At 40.7% G+C, this 19603-nt stretch overlaps 1 protein-coding gene and 1 pseudogene across 4 annotated transcripts in view; one reads left to right on the top strand and one right to left on the bottom strand.

Moving 5' to 3' along the window:
- UBAC2 (UBA domain containing 2) overlaps positions 1-19603 on the top strand; it is a 161803-nt gene that overhangs the window by 12310 nt on the left and 129890 nt on the right. For all 3 annotated transcript variants that reach the window (XM_082434671.1, XM_082434669.1, XM_082434670.1), the window contains exons 2-4: positions 16138-16265; positions 18394-18513; positions 19492-19601. In XM_082434671.1, the coding sequence (XP_082290797.1) occupies positions 16138-16265; positions 18394-18513; positions 19492-19601 (358 nt within the window). The remainder of the gene's footprint in view (positions 1-16137; positions 16266-18393; positions 18514-19491; positions 19602-19603) is intronic.
- Positions 8875-14173, bottom strand: LOC309647549 (tRNA-splicing endonuclease subunit Sen15 pseudogene; annotated as a pseudogene). Its single transcript has 2 exons — positions 14057-14173; positions 8875-9869 (listed from the first exon to the last, which is right to left on the bottom strand). The product of its transcript is annotated as a tRNA-splicing endonuclease subunit Sen15 pseudogene (transcript).

Genomic DNA, 19603 nt, shown 5'->3' with positions numbered 1-19603 from the left:
AAGGAGAAAGTGAAACGTGAAATTCTTTCTTCTCAGTCCCAGAACAGTTTGGAGAATATTCTTGTAGATTGTATTTTGCTTATGAATCCTGTGTGTGTGTGTGTGTGTGTGTGTGTGTGTGTGTGTAATTAATGTAAGAGTAATATAAGCATATGGTAAAAATTTATATAAGGATATAATATGAATTCTCTTCACTAGCAGTAGCCACTTTTAAGTTCCTCTTTCTTTGTTTCTTCTGTTATTACAGCTTTAAATGATATATTTATGCCTTTATTGATTTGTCAACTACTGGTTCTGCTTATAGATTCCACATAATGAAAGATGAGGAATTTGCATACCTCCAACCTCTCCATGTTTTAGTTTTGGTTTGGTTACCCCTTGTAGTGGTTACATTTATAATTTTAAACAATGGACAAAACCCTTTATTTTTTGATTCATCCATTTTTGGCACAGTCAGTAGACTACACTATGAAAATGAGAAAAATTAGCCCAAGAACATGTACTTTTTTGTCTCTCAGTTCTTAATTTGTGTTCTATGTATGTTGTGTGTTTTTATAGCCTGTTCTGTAATGATAGTTAAGCCTTCCATGCTTTGTCTGTAGGTTGATTTTATATAGAAAATCATAACAATAGCTATATTTACATTATTATGATTGTGTATTCATTGTTGAACCAAGGTGTGTGATTGGTGTCGTAGAAGAAGATAGAGCCCTAGGTCAGAAAACCTGTGCTACTTCAAGGAGTCTCTTAATTTCTTTTAATATTTCTTCACTACTTAAGTTCACACTCAATTATTGCTGTTTCTTGACCCTTGCATCATTTTCTTCTCTGAGTCTTCTGTTTTCTCCCCTGGCATCCCTCCTGCAGTAAACGTTTTGGTGCAGAGGACACGGGGGTGAGCTTTCCGGATGCTCACTTGACCATTCTTCTACATAGTGAAAGACTGGATTTGTAAGTAGCTGGTGTGGGTTTCCTCTTTATTTGTAGATAGGTCTTTGTCCTGAAGAGGTCCAAACCTCAGCTGGCAGGGCTGCCTGTAGGCTGTGTTCAAGTTTGCAGAGCTTGTGAATAGGCTGCTTTCCATATAGGGTACAGAGGTGGGGAGCAGGAGACAGGCAAAGATGGTGAAAATCCCCTGCTGTGGGCCAGGTTAGGGGGACTTGGCTCTTTGTATAAATCTTACTCTGAGTGAAGCTGCCCTTCCTCTTACCACCCGCCTCCCACTGTCCCACGTTACCCAGGCTGGCATCTGTTGTGGGCGTCTGAAGATGCCCGAGCTCTTTTCTAGTCTTTCTCAGCCCTCAGACCCTTACAATGTCCTCCCTAAGTAGATCGCCACTTTCTTTGGAGGGCATTTCTCAGACTTTACTTTGGGGGCAAAGCCTTTTCTTCAGCTGGGGTGGTCAAGTGAATGGTTGTGTATGAGAAAATGCAAAGGAGTGTGTCTGGGGGTGGGGTTTTGTGGAAGGGCCTGGCCCAGCTGTCACGGCAGGCACGTGCACCATTTATACGGGGGATGGTTTAAACAGGATGTGGGCTCAACACTAAGGGCCATTGAAACAAACCTAAGATAATAATTCCCTTTTCAGTTCTTTTTCCTCTTGATTGTAACAAAGAGAAAGTCTCAGTTAGCTGCTAGTCTGAAATAACCTCTCTAACAGCAGCTAGTTTCCTCTGGTAACATAGAGAACAGGAGGCAGGCCCAGATCTTTCTGCAGCAACAATATTAGTTAGAATTTAGTAAACTGTGTTTATTTTTATAGTTACCACCTACTGATGACAAAGTGACACTCTTTTTGCACTTATAGTGATATAAAGTTTCCTTTAAAATACATTTATTTAACTAAAACATAGTAAGATGATTTAAAGAAAAATATTAAATAATAGGATAGGTAACACTGGGATATAACAAAAATTGTGGCGCCGTAATGGGACTGACTGCAGTTTGAGAAACACTGTAAATTATTCTGTTGGGTAATTCTGTTTGCTTATGCTCCTCTCCAGGTCTTGGTATTTACTGATTAGTTCCCTGGACTATTTGGAAGGAGGCATTTCTCTGGTGTTTTGAAGGTCCTTTTATTTCAATATGACTTTGGGAGGCGGGAAAAGTGGACAGGTGTAGGAGCCTGTCATCTTGAACTGAAATTTTGTCGAGCTGTCTTTTTGCTTTCATTGCTTTTATTTGATTCTTCAATCCATTTAGAATTAATTTTAGTGTTTATGGTGTTTAAGTGAGGTTTTTTGTCCCCACCAACCAGCCAGTCTCAGCATCAGTGGTTAAAGATGTTTAGTAGCATCTATACTCACAAATGGATTAGGTGCTAAAGGCCGTGTACAGGTCCAAACTTGAAAGGATTTAAGCTTGGTTCTCTATTTTAGTAGGCTTTTCCACCAGACAGGAGTGGAAGAGGTTCCTTGGATCATCAAACTTTAAAATCAGACTTGGGTTTCTCCATCTTGCAGATATATGTTTTGTTTGCGTCTTTCCCCCCAATAGACCCGTTTAGTTTACATTAAACGTCTGCTGAGCAGATAACTCCCTCTCCTGCTTATCTTCTCAGATGTTCAAGTGTATGTCTTTAGAGGTATGGTATCCTTACTTGTCAATCTACTTTGGTTGATTCAAAGATTCATAGGGTCTTTGAACATATAGAACCATCCTTGGTTTGTCCTGGAGCTGTTACCGTTAGGGCAGCACCTTCACCAGCCTTGGTCCTTACGACTCAGATTTCTCTTAAATTAGCATTGCTCTGATAGGCATTCACCTCAGTGATGATTCTCTAGGCCAGACTTTGAACACTGGCAGTCCACACAGATGTGTTTTGCTTGAGCTATGTGTTGGTGGCGAGGGTAGGGGGGTGGGAGGAGAGTCACCTTCCAACATTTTAAAATTAGTGTCTTTCAGACAGAAATCCAGATTCCTCTTAGCTCTTGAGATGATGGTCTGGCACACCAGGGATGAACTGTTATGTGACAAAAATCCACTGATACGCGCTTTTGGCCACCTACCTCCCCTGTTTCACTGCTACCTGCCTGGCCTCCTTAGGCACTTGAATTTACAACAGATCTTTTTTTTTTTTTGCCAATAACCACACATTTTCTCTTAAAAATTTTTTTTTCTTTTCTCTTACAGTTTATCGCATGGGTCTAGAACAAGCTTGTCTAGACAAGCTTTCTGATTCACTTTTTCAGAGCTGTTCCTACCGTTGAATAATTTATCATTATTTATGTGTAACATTTATAATTTTCTTACTTCTTTTGGCTTTTAAAAGTATTATTTCATTTTATTGTATTCCTTGTCTAATTAGCACTTTTAACAATGACTGCCTTTTTTTTTTTTTTTACACTTAAGGAAAGGCTTTATGTTTGTATAAAATCTCCCTAAGAAGGATAAACCCGAGTAGTGTCCAGCATAGTGGCAGGACTAAAATTAAAGTGTAGGAGCCTATTGCCACTGTTGATGACGTGCAGATCTGACACACTTTTCTCTGGCGTCGCGAGCCTTTGTGTTCGGCTCTGTTTTAGAACTTCCTTTTTCAATTTTATTGCTCGTTCATTTTTCCCCCCTAATTCATGCTGTTGAATATTTTAGATATAGAATACATTCTTGTCTCTAGAGGGCAAATCTTCCTCTTTCTTGCCTTTTTTCAGGGTTCTTTTCTGGAAACTTCCTAGCCTTTTCTCCTGTTCATTTTGCTGATGAGTTTTACAAGCGTTGGTCCAGTAACAAGCGTTCACGGGCTGCCCTCCCAAGCCAGGCCCCCGGGCCACCTGTTGGGTGGGGAGTGGTCAGTGTAGCAGACGCCCAGGGCCTTCACATTCTCCCCGGTGTGTTAGGAACAGCAGCGGGTTCGTGGATGGCGTACAGTGTTTTACTCCCGAGCATTGTACGTAATTGTCACAAAAATAAACTTGGGACCTTTTGATTCCCAGGCAGTTTTCTGGATGTCTTTGTGGAGACGGTCACCAGAAGGCACTTGGTCACTGAGGGTGTGTTTCATCAGGTTTTCTTCCAGGAAGCTCATAGGCCCGAAGAGTAAAGCAAGGTGGATGCAGAAGGTGTCCCTCGCAGTGCACGGGTTTCTGCATTTTCGTGGACTTACGCATGTTGGTTTAGCCCCTTTTTGATGAATAAGTTTAAGGAAGTGACTTCATAAAACACCAAATCACCCCATTCTTGTGGGACCCCTGAGAAGTTTACCGAATAGTTGAGTAGTCAGAAATAGGAAAACCGATCTGGTAGGGTATGGCAGCCTCTCCTCCCAGGGGTGTGAACCACACCGGGGTTTTTGACGAATATACTTTGTGACATGGTGACTTGTGGGGATGGGCAGAGTTTCTGGGTTGCTGCCTTTTCCTCACCCCATCCCCACCCCCTGCATCTCTCCTCAGCTACGATGCTTCTGTAACAGCCCACATGGCTAAGCTTTGCAAGACCTGTGGTTAGTATCTTTAGTACCTAAAAGATGTATATTTTTATTCAGGTAGAATTCACATAACATAAAATTCACCGTTGTAACCATTTAAAAGTGTACAATTATTGACTTAACAGCACATTCACATTGTTGTGCAGTCATCACCAACCACTCTCTAATTGCAGACTATTCTTATCAACCCCAAAAAGAAGCGCAGTTCCCATTAAGCAGTCCCTCACCATTCCCTCCCCTTCCCTGCCCCTGACAACCACTAATCTGCTTTCTGTCTCTGGATTTTTAAATTCTGGACATTTCATGTATATGGAGTCATAATATGTGGCTTTTGAGTCTGGCTTCTTTTGCTTAGTATAATGTTTTCAAGGTTCTTCCATATTGTAGCATGTGTTACTAGCATGTGTCCTTTTATGACTGATAGTTCGTTGTATGGATATACCACATTTTGTTTATTCATCTGTTGATAGACGTTTGGGTTGTTTCCACTTTTTGGCTCTTAGGATAATGCTGCGATGAATATTCAGGTTTTTGTTTGAATATCTGTTTTCAGTCCTCTTGGGTATATAACTAAGAGTTGAATTGTTGGGTCATGTGGTAATTCTATGTTTAACTTTTTGAGCAACCAAAAAGATACAAGTGAAGTACTAAAAATAGTAAGAGTGAAAAATCCCTTTGGACCATTGACCATGATATAAAGATAACAGATTTCCTTGTTATATATTACAAAAACTTTTTCTTTGGAGTCAGGCAGAACTGGTCCAGATCTCAGCCTAACTAGCTGTGACTTTGAACCAGTTATTTAACCTTTCTTAGCCTATTTTTCACCTAGAACATTCAGATAACTAAGTATTGCCTCAGGTTTACTATAAGCATTCACTGAGATGGTATTACACAGAAAGTGCTTTTTTTAGCACAGTGCTTGGCATAACGTAATCCACATATAGTGTAATAATTATTTTAGGATAATACGCAGTCACCATAGCCTGATTGCTATTCTTTGCCACAGAGAGATGGCTTCGTACTGCGGTCATACCAAAGAGGTGAATGACCCAAAAGGAAACACCTTAAACTTCGGTGTTTTATGTTGTCTTTACCATAGATGTTTTGCATTTTTATTTTTAGATTAATGCATTGTCTGTCGTTCTCAAAATTTGTTACATCCCTATTTTCAAAAGTGGAAGGACCCATTGTAAAGAAGTGACTTTTTTTAACCTTCCATTTGATCACTGCTTGGGTTCCTCATGTATGAACCACTTCCTGGCTCCACTCACAGGGGGGCCAGCAGATTGCTAGCGATTTGCCTTATCTCACTGCATAAGGATTTAATGAAACTTTTAACTGAGTTAGTAACTAGTTAAACCAAAATTATTTTTTCTAATTCTTAAACTATTTTCATAAAAAGTTAAAACCTCCCATGAACAGATCATTCAGAGATTGCCACTGTTAATATTTTGATAGGTGCTTTTAAAAAACCCATGTATTTATGAACTATTTTTTAAAAAGCATTATTCAATATATAATAATGCTACTGGAAATATTGCACTTACTATTTAGGAACATCTTTCCAAAGCATGAAATATTTTTCTACAACCTAGTTCTTAAAATTTAGTATTATTCCATTTTATGGGTAGAACATAATTTATCTATTTTCCTTTTGGACATTCATGTTTCTTGTTTTTTCACTATTATAAACAATGCAGTGATGAGCATCTTTGTAGCAAAAATCTTTGTGTATATCTGTGATAATTACTTTGGGCTAAATTCCTAGATGTAGATTTTTTTTGGATCAGAGGGTTTATATATATATTTTAAACTTTTGATCAGTTTAACGATTAATAAGTACCCACCACTCTGTGTTGTACCCTCCCAGACTGCCGTCTTTTTATATCTCCATTCACAAGTGCATTTACTTTTGTTACCTAGGGTACCACTTGGATTTCTGTTATTGCTGTTTGTGACTATGTATGTTTTTCACTTAAAATCCACCATGCAGGTGACAGTCCCTTTGGACCATGGAGCTCTGTGGCCGTGCAGCATAGGAAGCAGTTTTATTTGTAGTCAGATTATCAGGGTTTGTTCTGCCACTCCCTGGCCATTAGATCAGACGCCTCTTCTTGAACAGCATTCCTGTGTCCTCAGCCTCACCTCTTATTCCATGTATTTCTATACTCTTGTTTGGTGTAACCTGGTCTGCTTTGGTAAAGCCTATTTCTCTGTTCTTCCCTTGGGGCTTCTTTTCTGTGGCCACTCTAGACGTTTGAGGGATGATGGATAAAAATGCTTTCCTGTTTCTTCCCTGGGTGATGGTTCTGAGGTACATTCACGAGGCTTCTTAGAAAATCCTGTGGGACTCAGCACTTGACAGAAACATCTGTAACTCATAGAGGTGGCCAGCTTCATAATGAATCCTTGTATTGACTCTCTCTCTGTGTTTCATTCCCTGTGTCCTTCACTCCTGCTCCCTGGAACCACATTCCAAAATAAACTACCTGCCGGCTAGTCTTTGTCTTGCATTTTATTTTAAGTGGAACCCAGGCTAAGTCATTTGTGATCACAGACGGGTAACTTACTCTTTGAGTCGCAGTTTTCTCATATTATAAATTTGGAGAGGGTCGTGTCTACCTCATATAATCCTTTCCTTCACCAGATACTTAGTAAAACACTACTATATGCCAGATACTGTCCTGGGTATAGAAATGTATAGTAGTGAGCAAGACAAGCAAAACCCTGCCTTCATTGAGTTTACATTCTGATGAGGGAGACAGACAAAGAAGGAAACAAAGAAGAATTTCAAATAGTGAAAAGTGCTCTGCAATAAATGAAAAGTCATGAGGGAATGCTACTCTGAGATGCTGTCTGAAATGAGGACTGAGTGCTGAGGACAGGCTGGATGTGGGGAGAACATCTTGAGTAGAGGGAGTAGCAGATGTAAAGGCCCTGAGGAGTAGGAGCCTCAGGAACAAGGTGGTTCACATAAAGTGCTGTGAATGGGACTTTGCACTTGCTAAGTGCTCAATAAATGTTGGATAGTATTAGGAGTAAGGTTAGATCAAAGGGATAACCTGTCATTAACTACACAGCAGTAGGTGACCAGTTTTGTCTCATGAGTGGACAAAAATTGGCTTCATAGAATAAGCACATAATTGTACAGGGTGTGAATAAAGTTGTGCAGTACATTTTTCTTTACCAGTGTAGTGAGTTACATTGATTGATTTGCTTTGCATTCCTGGTGTAAACTTCACTTGGTTGTGATGTATTATCCTGTTTATGTATAGCTGGATTCAATTTGCTAATATTTTGTTGAGAATATTGCAACAAAATATTAGCAATTTGGTCTGAGATATTGGTCTCTTGTTTTCTTTTAATGTCTTTGTTTTTGGAATCAGTGTAATGTTGGCTTCATAAAATGAATCGGGAAGTGTTCTCTCCTTTCTACGTAGTGGAAGATTTTGTGTAGGATTGGTATTCTTTTTCCTTTAAGTGTTTGGTACAGTTCTTCAGTGAAGCCGTCAGGCCTAGAGTTTTCTTTGTTGGAAGACTTTTTTTTTTTTTTAAACATTTTTATTATAAAAGTAATACAAATAGAGAAAAACTAAAACATTGAAGAAAGACAAAGTCATCCATTTCCTGCCCTGCCATCCTATTATAACCAGTTAGTAATTTATTTTGTCATCTTTTTATTATATACTTGGTATGTTATTTATAGCCATAGTCATACACATTCATATACTTTTGTATCTTGCTTTTTTGTTACTAAATATTTTCTCATGTTTTTCAGTATATTCATTACTAATTTTTAATGGGTACATAACACACCATTCATTAGCTATATATGTTCATTGACTATTTCCCCAGACCAGTGATTGGCAAACTATGGCCCTGTATTTGCAAATAAGTTTTATTGGAATACAGCCATATCCATTCATTTAGATACTGTTTATGGTTATTTTTGTCCTACAAACAGCAGAGCTGAGAAGTTGTGAGAAAGCCTATATGACCTGAAAAGCCTAAAATATTTCCTTTCTGACCCTTTCCAGAAAAATTTTGCTGACCCTTGCCTTAAACTTTTAAGTCATTTATAATTTGGATTATTATATGCCCCAAAATGTCACTTGAAACATCTTTGTGCATATAATTGTTTATACTTTAGGCAGCTTAATTGGGAGGTATTAACAAAAGTGGAAAAACTGGGTTTACTTAAGAAAGATGTTTTTAAGGTTAACACTGTCCCTTACTATCTCTCTTGTAATATTCTAGCTATGATACAGTACAGGTGGTGGTAATAAGAATGGAAAAAAAAGACCCAGTACTCTTGTAGGTAGCAATTCTCTGGTCCCTATTAATCTAGACATGTAATTTTACACTCTGGATGAGCATATTTTTAGTTTTGATTTAAAGTCAACCAAAGAGGGAAGTAACAGTAATTGCAACATGAAAAAACCAATTGAAAGAATACTTTCTATTGGGGATGAAAAAGCAGACTAAAGTAAACTCTCCAGGTGTCAAGGTGTACCTGAAATGCCATTCATTCCAGGCTAGCTGTAGTGACCAAAAGGCACTGAGAGGGTTGAGTAAGGGAAAGAGGTGGCAGTCTCAACAATGTTCTACTCTTCTGAACACACCCTAGGCATAAACTTGTATACAACTATAAACTGTCTCCAGATGAGAAAGTTCTAGAGCAACTACCCTATATTTTTGAATAAAATAAATTCTTCTATCTGGGAAAGTTTTATTCTTCAGAAAGAAAACTTATGGAATGGGACCAGCTAAGTCAACCCTGACTATCTCTGAGATAAAAGATGAATCAGGCTGATGGCTCTCAATCCAATCTTGTGTGAATAAAGCAAGCATCGGGAAGTATAGGTGTCATCTTCTAAGGGAAATATTCTGAGGATCTGGCAGCATAAATCCATCAGTAAGTTTGTAATAGATTGTGGAGTCAGACTCCACTATGGCCAAAGTAAAAGACATCGGCAAATCTGGATCACCTTGCAATTTTCGAGATGCCTTCAAATTCTCCCTTATCCTGTTATGGCTGAGGGAAGCACTAACGGGTGTAGGTACCACAGTCTGTAACCCTTCTCCTTCTATCTCAGTACCAAGAAGGCAGATGAGCTGGAGATCTGGTAATCCCACACAGTTTACTTCATGCCAACTTTTACTCTCCATGAGGTCCAGGTAAACCAAGAATGCTATATAAACTTGGGTGGCATCTCCTATATCTAATTCCATCATTTCTAAATACTTAGGGTGCGTGCCCATCCAGGCGTCCTCGGGGGCCCATGATGGGGCGCCGCCGCCGCGATCGCCGCTCGGGTACACATCGCTGCAGCCCGCGGTCGGCTGGGACTCGCTGCTCTCCTCCGTGCCCTGCCGTGCGGTGCGCCCGTGGTGCACTGCGCTGCGCTCTCCGCGCCCGGCCACTGTTGGAAGACTTAACTATGAATTCAGTTTCTTCATTTCTCTAGGACTGTTCAAGTTTCTTTTTGACTTTGATAAGTAGATTGCATCTTCCAAGCAATTTGCCTATTTCATCTAAGTTGTCAAATTTGTGGCTAAAATGTTGTTTCTGATATTCCCTTATTATCCTTTAAAAATTATTTTATTTATGATAAAAGTACATACATAAAATTTACCATTCTAACCATTTTTAAGTGTACAGTCTAGTGGCATTAAGTGCATTTCACAATGTTGTACAACCCCTTACTAGCCTATTAATGTCTATGGCATCTGTAATGATGTCCCCTCCTTTATTCTTGATACTGGTAATTGTGTCTTCTCTTTCTTTCCTGATAAGTCCTGCTAGAGGTGTATAAATTTTATTGATCTTCTCAAAGAGTTAGCTTTTAGTTTCATTGATTTTTCTCTATTATATTTTGGTTTTCAATTTCATTGATTTCTGCTCATAATTCTGTCTTTCCGTATGCTTGCTTAGGGTTTCATTTGCTCGTCTTTTTCTAGTGTTTTAAAGCTTGTAGTCTTTATTGTCATTTGAGACCTTTTCTCTTCCTGTATAAGCATTTAATGCTATAAATTTCCTTCTAAGCATTGCCTTATTTGCAGCCCACAAATTTTGCTTGGTTGTACTACTTTTTATTCTATTCAACATATATTCTGATTTCCCTTGTGACTCCCTCTTTGACCCAGGTATTATTTAGAAGTATGTTGTTTAATTTTCAAGTACAGTTGACCCTTGAACAATGTGGGTGTTTGCAGTGCTGATCCCCATGCAGTTGAAAATCCGAGTATAACTCTATAGTTGGCCCTTCATATCCGTGGTTCCGCATCCGTGGATTCAACCAACCATGGATTGTGTAGTGCCGTGGTATGTACTTATTGAAAAAAAATCATATAAGTGGACGCTTGACATTCAGACCTGTGTTGTTCAAGGGTCAGCTGTATTTGGAGGATTTTCCATCCACCTTTCTGTTGTTGATTTCTACTTTAATTTTGTTGTAATCAGGGAACGTACTTTGTATGATTTTAATTTCTTTAAATTTATAGAGGTGTGTTTTATGGCCCAGAATATGGTCTATCTTGGGGAATGTTCCTTATCCATTTGAAAAAAAATGTGTAATTTTTTGTTGTTGGGTGGAGTATACTATAAATATCAATCAGGTCAAATTGACTGATACTGTTTTTCAAGTCTTCTATATTCTTACTGATTGATATGACAATGTATTACAGCATGGGTGGCTGGCTTAAACAACAGAAGTTTATCTTCTCACAGGTCAGGAGGCTGGAAGTCCAAGATCAAAGCATTGGCAAGTTTGGTTTTCCCTGAGGCCTTTCTCCTTGGCTTGTAGATGGCCGTCTTCTCCCTGTGTGTTCACATGGTCTTTCCTCTGCATGTGTGCATCCCTGCTGCCACTTCCTTCTCCAATAAGAACAGACTGGATTAGGGCCCCACCTTTGTGACCTCATTTAACCTTAAGCTACCTCTTTAAAGACCCTATCTCCAAATACAGTCGAATTGGGGGTTAGGGCTTCAACATATGAATCTGGAGGAGGGCGGGGGGCATTTCAGTCCGTGACACTGATTTTCTGTCTACTTGTGTTAGTGATTACTGAGAGAGGAGTGCTGAAGATTCCTACTATATTTGTGGATTTATCTGTTTCTATAAGTTTTTGCTTCGTGTATTTTGAAGTCTTAGCTCTCATATTCTGTGATTCACTATGTGCCCACCTCCACAGTTGAAGAATGGTGTAATGAACACCATATACCTACCACCTAGATTCTGCAATTAACATTTTACATATTTGCTTTATTAAATATCCGTTCTCTGTTTCATCAATTTGTCTTATTTTTTGTTGGATTTCAAAGTAAGTTGTAGTCACTTTATCTCTAAACACTTAAGCATACATGTTGTTAACTAGAATTTAATAATCATTTAAAGTTCTTTTTTTATTTGTTTTGCGGTAAACTTCGTATGGTGAAATGTACAGATCTTGAGTTAATCGGTAAATCCTGCTGTCCATAGTAATACTGTATACTTGTCCTGTGATGTGGGACTTCTTGGACCATTGTATATTATCTGTTACTTTCCTCATAGGTTTTTGGGATCTGATTTTTGTTCATCTTAAGAGGAGGACTTAATGGTAGTGTTATCTGAGTTAAGTAGTCAGGTCTGTATTTTTAGGGGTTTAGTACTAGACAGAATTAAAATGGTTGTATAAATAGGATCTGTTATTAATTCAGTAAATATTTTCTTTATTTTTAGTCTTTATTTTTAATTGTGGTAAAATACACATAACATAAATTTGCCATCTTAACCATTTTTAAGTGTATGGTTCCATGGCATTCAGCACATTCACATTGTTGTGCATTTGTCGCTAGAACTCTTCATCTTGCAAAACTGAAACTCTATACCCATTAAACAGCTCCCTATTCTTCTCTCCCCCCAGCCCCTCAAAACCACCTTTCTATTTCCTGTCTCTGAATTTGACTCTTTAGGTACCTCATAGAAATGGAATCATACAGTACTTATCGTTTTGTGTCTCGCTTATTATTCCTTCAGCATAATGTCCAAAAAGTTTATCCATGATGTAGCATGTGAGAATTTCCTTCCCTTTAAAGACTGAATATAATTCATTGTATTCCACTGTATAGATATACCACATTTTGTTTATCCACTTATCCATCAATGGATGCTTGGTTTGCTTTCACCAGTATTTATTGAGCATCTCTTCATTAGATAAACACTTGTTGACTGCCTTTATGGACCTGATCCTGTTATAGGCATGAGGGATACTGCAGCAGTGAACATACACAGACAAATTGTTGCCCTCAAGAGGCTTATATTCTAGTGGGGACTGAGGATGGGGAGATGGACAATACACAGAGAAATGTATTTCTTGATTCCAAATTGCATTTTTTCACATTTTAGTGTTTCTAATATTGGGTTGTACTTTACAGCTGATGCCATCTTAGAATTATTTGAGTGTTTCTTTTTTAGTAACACCTAAAATAATGGTATATCTTACAGTCAGTTTGAATCATAGATTTGGTGAATCACTATTAATAAGTCAGTTGTTGATAAGTGCTGTGAAAAAATAAACCAGAACAAAGGGGATAGAGAATTACATGGGGTATCCACAGATAAGGTGACATTTGAGCAGAGCACGTGTTCAGTACAGGTGATATTTTTTTCATAGCAGGACTTCCTCCCTGCAGGACATAGTGTGTTGGTTCACATTCTGTTCTCACTCTGGACTGATAACAGCTTGTGGGCTAGTTACTTTGAGCAGCATTGGTATAAAGGGTAGAGCCCTAGGAGGTGGGGGGTGGAGATGGGGGTTAGGGAACAGTTTGCAAGGTGGGCCCAGATCTTGTAGGCATGGTAAGGGCGAGGGTGACAGAATTTTCCACCTTAGGAACTGGCAACAGTTCTGCTGGCTCGCAACAAAAACTTTGGGTCGTCTTTGATTTCTCCATTTGCCCATACATTATACCCAGTTAGCCAGCAAATCCTGCCTGCGGTACCTTCCAAACATACCCCAGTTCTGACCACTCTCACTACCCCCACCCAAACCACCCTGGTCCAGGCCATCATCATCTTTTGTCTGGATTATTATGATAGCCTCCTAACTGGTCTCCTTTCTTCTATGCTTGCCTTCCTGTAATCTCTTCTCAATTCAGCAACCAAAGCGATCCTTTGAAAACATGTCTGATCATGTTATTCCTCTCCTTAACGTCCCCAAGAGCATCCTGTCACTGTCAGAGGAAAGGTTAAGTCCTTATGGCCTATAGGGTTCTACACTGTTTGCTCCTCGACTTCTTTGACCTTATATCCTGCCTCTCTGCTTTTCGCTTCTTCTGCTGTTAGCTGCCTTGGCAGCCTTACTGTTTCTTGATCGTACTGAGTGTGTTCCTGTCTCACAGCACTCGGACTTGCTCTTTTCCCTGCCGAGAATACTGCTCCCCAGATATCTGCAAGGCCCCCATCCTCAGGTGTCCGCTCAAACTTCACCTTGCCGGAGGGCCTTCTAATCACGCTATGGAAAAGAGCACCTTTCTTTCCCCACTAGCGCTGTGTCTTCCCCTAAACCAGGATAGGCTAGTTATGCTGCAGTAGCAAACAGCTCTAAAATGGCAGGGACCTGAAACGACAAGGTTTGTTTCTTACTGCTGCCGTTCCTCCATTGCAAGTCGCCTGGCAGGGCCTGTTCCGTATTGTCTTGAACTCTGGAGTCCGGCTCAGAGCATAGCCACCATCTTGAGCATTGGCCGAGGGAAAGGCCATTCACTGGCTCTCCAGTATTTGCCTGGAAGGGACATCTATTATGTTGACTTGGACAAAGCAAGTCACATTGCCATATGCCACTTCAGTTAGGGGCAGGTGTGGGTGGGTAGCAATCCTATCTTTTATGTGGAAAGAGAGCAGGAAATCCATGGTGGGTAAACACAGCCTCGCTCTTTACCCCGCTTAATTTTTCTATAGCATTTATTTGTATCTGACATGATATTTACCTTGCTTTGTGTATTTTCTTTTCTCTGCTGTCTAGACTGTAGGTACCACAAGGGGAGGGACTTTGTACATCATTTGCTGCTGTACCGCAGGACCTAGGATAGTGCATGGTCTGCAGTAGTAGGTGCTTATTAATTGTAGAGATATGAGTGAGAATACCAAAGCAAACCATTCATTTATTCATATGGTGACCTGTAAGCCACTGGGAGTGTGGAGCAGGAAGGTTTGAGGAGAGAGCACACTTACTAGAGAAGAGCAGTAGCATTGCTGGTCAGTGGAGAGTGTCAGTTTGAGATTTGAGACCATGAACCTACAGTGGAATCTTGCAGGCAGCAAGGAAGAGGCAGGAATGAATAAATGATGGGACCCATTTCACAAGGATCGGTGAAGTCCAAGTTGAAGGAGGAAACCTTCAAGGTGCACCTGTGTCACCTCTGCTCCGTCTTCGGTCCTGTCGGAATAATAAGGGAGGAGCTTGCCTTTAACCAAGGAGGCCCATTCTCCTGGGGTGGTGATTGCGGTGGTTGGAGCAGTTTTCCCTATATTCATTCTTTATTTACTTCTCATAACACTCTTGAGGTAGCGTCTCTTATCTTCATTTTACAGGTGAGGAAAACAGGCTGAAATGGCTCGCGTTAGGATTTAGGTTGGTCAGGCTCACAACCACGGTGCTTTGCGGTACGTTTGGGGTACGAGGTGGTGGGGACTCCGTTTTCTGGGGGGCAGGGAGCTCCGTTAGCTCTTAGATTCCCTGGAGCCTTGATTGCATCTTGGTCGTGGAGACAGTATGCAGCCACTTTACCGATGGTTCCAGTTTAGCTGTTTGTAAGACCTTACCAGAGAGGAAGTAGTTGGGCTATTTTTATGTACGCAAACAAGTGCAGTAACCGCACTACCAACCATAACTGGTAGATTCACTCCCCACTGAAGTGCACCTCACACCATCTGAGAATGTCTCTGTCTGAAAATGTCCGTGATGCTTTCCTGTGGTCTTGCCTGTTGATGATCTGGACATTTCATGCCCTCAAGGAGCTGTGCTAGGCTTTATGGCCAACATCGAGAAGAGAAGGCAGGTGGCCTCCCTCGGGAATCTTTAATGTAGTCGGGAAGGCAAAACAGGTTCCAGACCCTGACTCCTCAACTAGTACCTGGAAATGGGGATGCAGGTTGGGGGAAGAGCCCCTCAGGCTAAAATGGGAGAGACTGATGTAAGGAAGTGGAAACTGAGCTGTTGTTTGAAGGCTGCGTGAGATTTAGACAAGGCTCCAGGGTGCCCGTGGTGGAAAATCTCAGCAGACCACTGCAGGCAGCAGTGTTAGCGCTTTTAACCGCTTCTTAAATTTCTTAAAGTAAATGTTTATGTACGTGAATCCCAGTCATGCTCAGGCGCTAACTGGTCAGCTTCATAGAAAACGTACTCCCCTGTCTATTTCTCTATACTTTGGTGACTGTCTTCTAAAAGGTATTCCATGGAAGTAAACCTGGTTTGGTCTCGTATGAGAGCCAGATGACAGGGAAGCCCCCGTCAGCCGATTTCACTTGCTTTCCAGTGCCCTTTGATCACTTACCTCTGCAGGAAGATGTTCTGAAAATATATGTTAATAAGAATTAAAGTCCAGAGTGTGTGAACTTTGTCTTCATTCTAATTCAAAAGAAGTGAATTCTCTTGCTTTTCACTCATGTGGTTTTTCAAATCTTAGGGACAGTCATTCTGAAAGCAGTTTTGTTTTTCCCTCCAGACAAAGCACCTGTGTCCAAGGGTCTTTTACTGGTCCCCAGTGCCCTGTCCCTCCTGCTGGCCCTCCTTCTTCCACACTGTCAGAGGTTCTTTGTGTACGACCTCCAGGCAGTCAAGGACGACTTCCAGGTGAGCTCCGCTCCACTGGCCTCTGGGAGGGGAGAAGGCAGGCCTTCTTCTTTGATTTGCCTTCCTTCCTGCCATTCTTAGTCTCTCAAAGCCTCTAAATTTGTCAGAAATATTATTTATTATTAATATTCCACTAACAAGTAACTTCTCTAGTTGTATTTATTGATAATTTCAGCAAAGCAGATTATAATGAAGCAGTTGCAGTATTTCCTTTTACACATCTCTTTTCAGCTTCAGTTTTTACTCATGGAAATGCAATTTTTAATTTCAAGAGAATTAAACAATGTTAAATCTGTTTTTTGTATGATTAGTGTGCATACTTAACATTTTCAAAAACTTGCCTCCGTTTGAATATCTGTTAGAGGAGCTAAGCTCTCTCAGCTCTAATAGATTGGGAGTCTGTGAATTACTTTTATAGTGGTGGTTAAACCAAGTAGGAAAATTCCCTTGGGTTTTTGCTGCTGGGAAGAGCAGAAGTCTATGGCTTTCGAGATTTATGGGTTGATCGCATGAAAAATGCTGGTGCTGGGTCTTGTCTGTGAGGTGGAGTGCAAAAGGGGTATCCCGGTACCATTTCCAACTTGGCAGGGATTTCCCCACACCAACGATAAGCAATTCTCAGACACCAACTTGGTGAACAGTTGAACTCAGTTCTGACGCCATCTTCCCAGAGAGCATCAGATTCCACAAGGTTAGGGCTCAGTCCCACAGGACTGCCCACTGCGCTCGCACTTCAGATGCCAGTCACCAGCCCGGGTGGTTACCTGTACTTCTGACCGAATGGCTGTAAATCAGAGTTCCCACGACCCCCTCCCTGGGCTCAATTAATTTGCTAGAACAGTTCACAGAACTCAGAGAAACATTTTATGTACTGGATTACCAGTTTATTATTAAAGGATATAGATGAACATCCAGATGGAAGAGATGCATAGGGCAAGGTAAGGGGAAAGGGTGCGGAGCCCCACTCTCCTCAGATCTTCGCATGTTCATCACCCAGGAAGCTCTCAGAACCCTGTCCTTTTGGGTTTTTGTGGAGATTCATTACAGAGGCAGGATTGATTAACACTGGCCATTGGCATTTGATCCACCCTCCAGCCCCTCTCCCTCCCCGGAGGTCAGGGTGTGGGACTGAAAGTTCTGACCTTTTAATCACAAGGTTGGTTCCCCTGGAAGCCAGCCCCCATTCTTAGGTGCTTCCAAAAGTCACCTCATTAACACGACAAAAGACACCGTTATAGCTTTCTTCACTTTGGAAATTCCAATGGGCAAAGACCAAAATATATTTCTTATTATAAATCACAATATCAGAGAGTGTTAGTGCAAATTATGGTTATAACCTGCCACCTTTTCTTTGCTAAATACTTGATTAGCCATTTTAAGCATGATAATCCATTCTTGAGCACTGACACCTTTTCTTCATAGGGATGTCATTAATGCCATTGCTTAGGTGGGCTTTGCCAAGTTCCTGTGATTCAGTTATTTATCCATACTACTGCTTTCTGTTGGAATATAGTAGAGCTTCAGTATGATTTCAGTTGCTGTAATACAATGATTCTTAATCCTGTCTGCACAGTAGAATCACCTACATAAACTGTTTTCTTTTTTTGATGCCAAGACCTCACCCTAGACCAACTGAGTCAGGGAGCCTAGTGGTGGGGCCCGGGCATTGGTGTACTTTTTTAGAAAGATCCCCAAGGGATTCTAGCATATGGCCAGCCCTGAAAACCACTGCCGTAAGGGAATGTCAGGGCCCTGTGGCCTTGAGTTGGTACCTGTCTGTTGGGGGGTTAATTTGGTTCATCTGGCTAAGTTGGCGACAGTCCCCTTCTCCTGCACCACTTTGTGGGCATCTGTGCTCTAGAGGTGGGACCTGCCTGGATGGAGGACAATCACCCTCTGTCTAGGGGTGCGAATAGCCACGCTCTCCTGCTAGAACCTCTTAAGGAGCCCTCAGTGTGCATTTCTAAGAGCTGCTACAGAGATATGGAGAGTTTCAGTTCTACCTTGGGGAATCTGAGCTTAGAGTATTAAAAATAAGCAGTATAAAGTAAACGTAATAAATTTGCTAAGGAAGAGACCTGAACAAATCTTACTCTTATTTGTTATTCTTTTTTAAATCCCCATCTAGATTTGGAGGTTGATTTGTGGAAGAATAATTTGCCTTGATTTGAAAGATACTTTCTGCAGTAGTCTGCTTATTTATAATTTTAGGATATTTGAAAGAAGATATGGAAGCAGAAAATTTGCGGTAAGTTTTTATGTATTTTCCCTTTGCTACTTAGGTTATAGAAAAAATGTTTCTGTTGTCTTGTTTTTAAATAGTTTTATTTTGTTAAGCTTGGTGTTTTCATTAGCAATTATCTTTTTATTACATGATCCTCTGTCTGATTTGGAACATGGACATTAACCAAAGAAAAAATTTAAATTTAAGCCATTAGCATAATAAAATAATAATGATGATAATAGATAATAATATCAGTGTGAGTGGGCAATAACCCTTTTTTTTTTTTTTTGGCTGCACTGAGTCTTTGTTGCTGCGCGCGGACTTTTTCTAGTTGAGGCGAGTGGGAGCCACTTTTCGTTGCGGTGCGTGGGCCTCTCATTGTGTTGGCCTCTCTTGCTGCGGAGCACGGGCTCCAGTCACGCAGGCTTCAGTACTTGTGGCTCACGGGCTCCAGACGCGCAGGCTCAGCAGTTGTGGCGCACGGGCTCCAGAGCGCAGGCTCAGCAGTTGTGGCTTGCGGGCTCCAGAGCGCAGGCTCAGTAGTTGTGGCTCACGGGCTCCAGACGCTCAGGCTCAGTAGTTGTGGCTCATGGGCCCAGCTGCTCCGCGCATGTGGTATCCTCCCGGGCCAGGGCTCGAACCCGTGTCCCCTGCATTGGCAGGCAGATTCCCAACTACTGCGCCACCAGGGAAGCCCAGCAATAACCATTTTAATAAGGATTTTTATTTTAATAAAATTCTAATCACTTGTTTTGCTTAATGGTTTGTGTATTAGTTGTAAAAATAAGTCATACTATAAATATCTTTTCTTCAACATACTTAGAAATTATGGAAGTTAATACATTTGACCAATATGGTTTTACTCCCTCACTTTGAAAAGTCTGCTCAAACAAAAACAAACTTTAAAAAATATATATATACCTGAGCTGGTTCTAATTAAATAAATGTTAGTTTATTTTTAGAAGACTCCTCTCTATAATGTTCTTCCTGTTTTATTTTTAGTCCTTTCTGCTGGGTTCCTGGGTTTTGTCAGCGGTGGGTGACTTCATCCTCGTTGAAGCTGTGCGGTATTCCTTTGGTATCACTGCAGCCAGGAATTTGCCTTCTGGATTGT

This window comes from Balaenoptera physalus (genome assembly GCF_965194825.1).
Source record: "Balaenoptera physalus genome assembly, chromosome: 18".
In the NCBI taxonomy this organism is placed as follows: Eukaryota; Metazoa; Chordata; class Mammalia; order Artiodactyla; family Balaenopteridae; genus Balaenoptera; species Balaenoptera physalus.
Note: the sequence above shows the minus strand (reverse complement) of the source record. Positions and strands in the feature narration are given on the sequence as shown.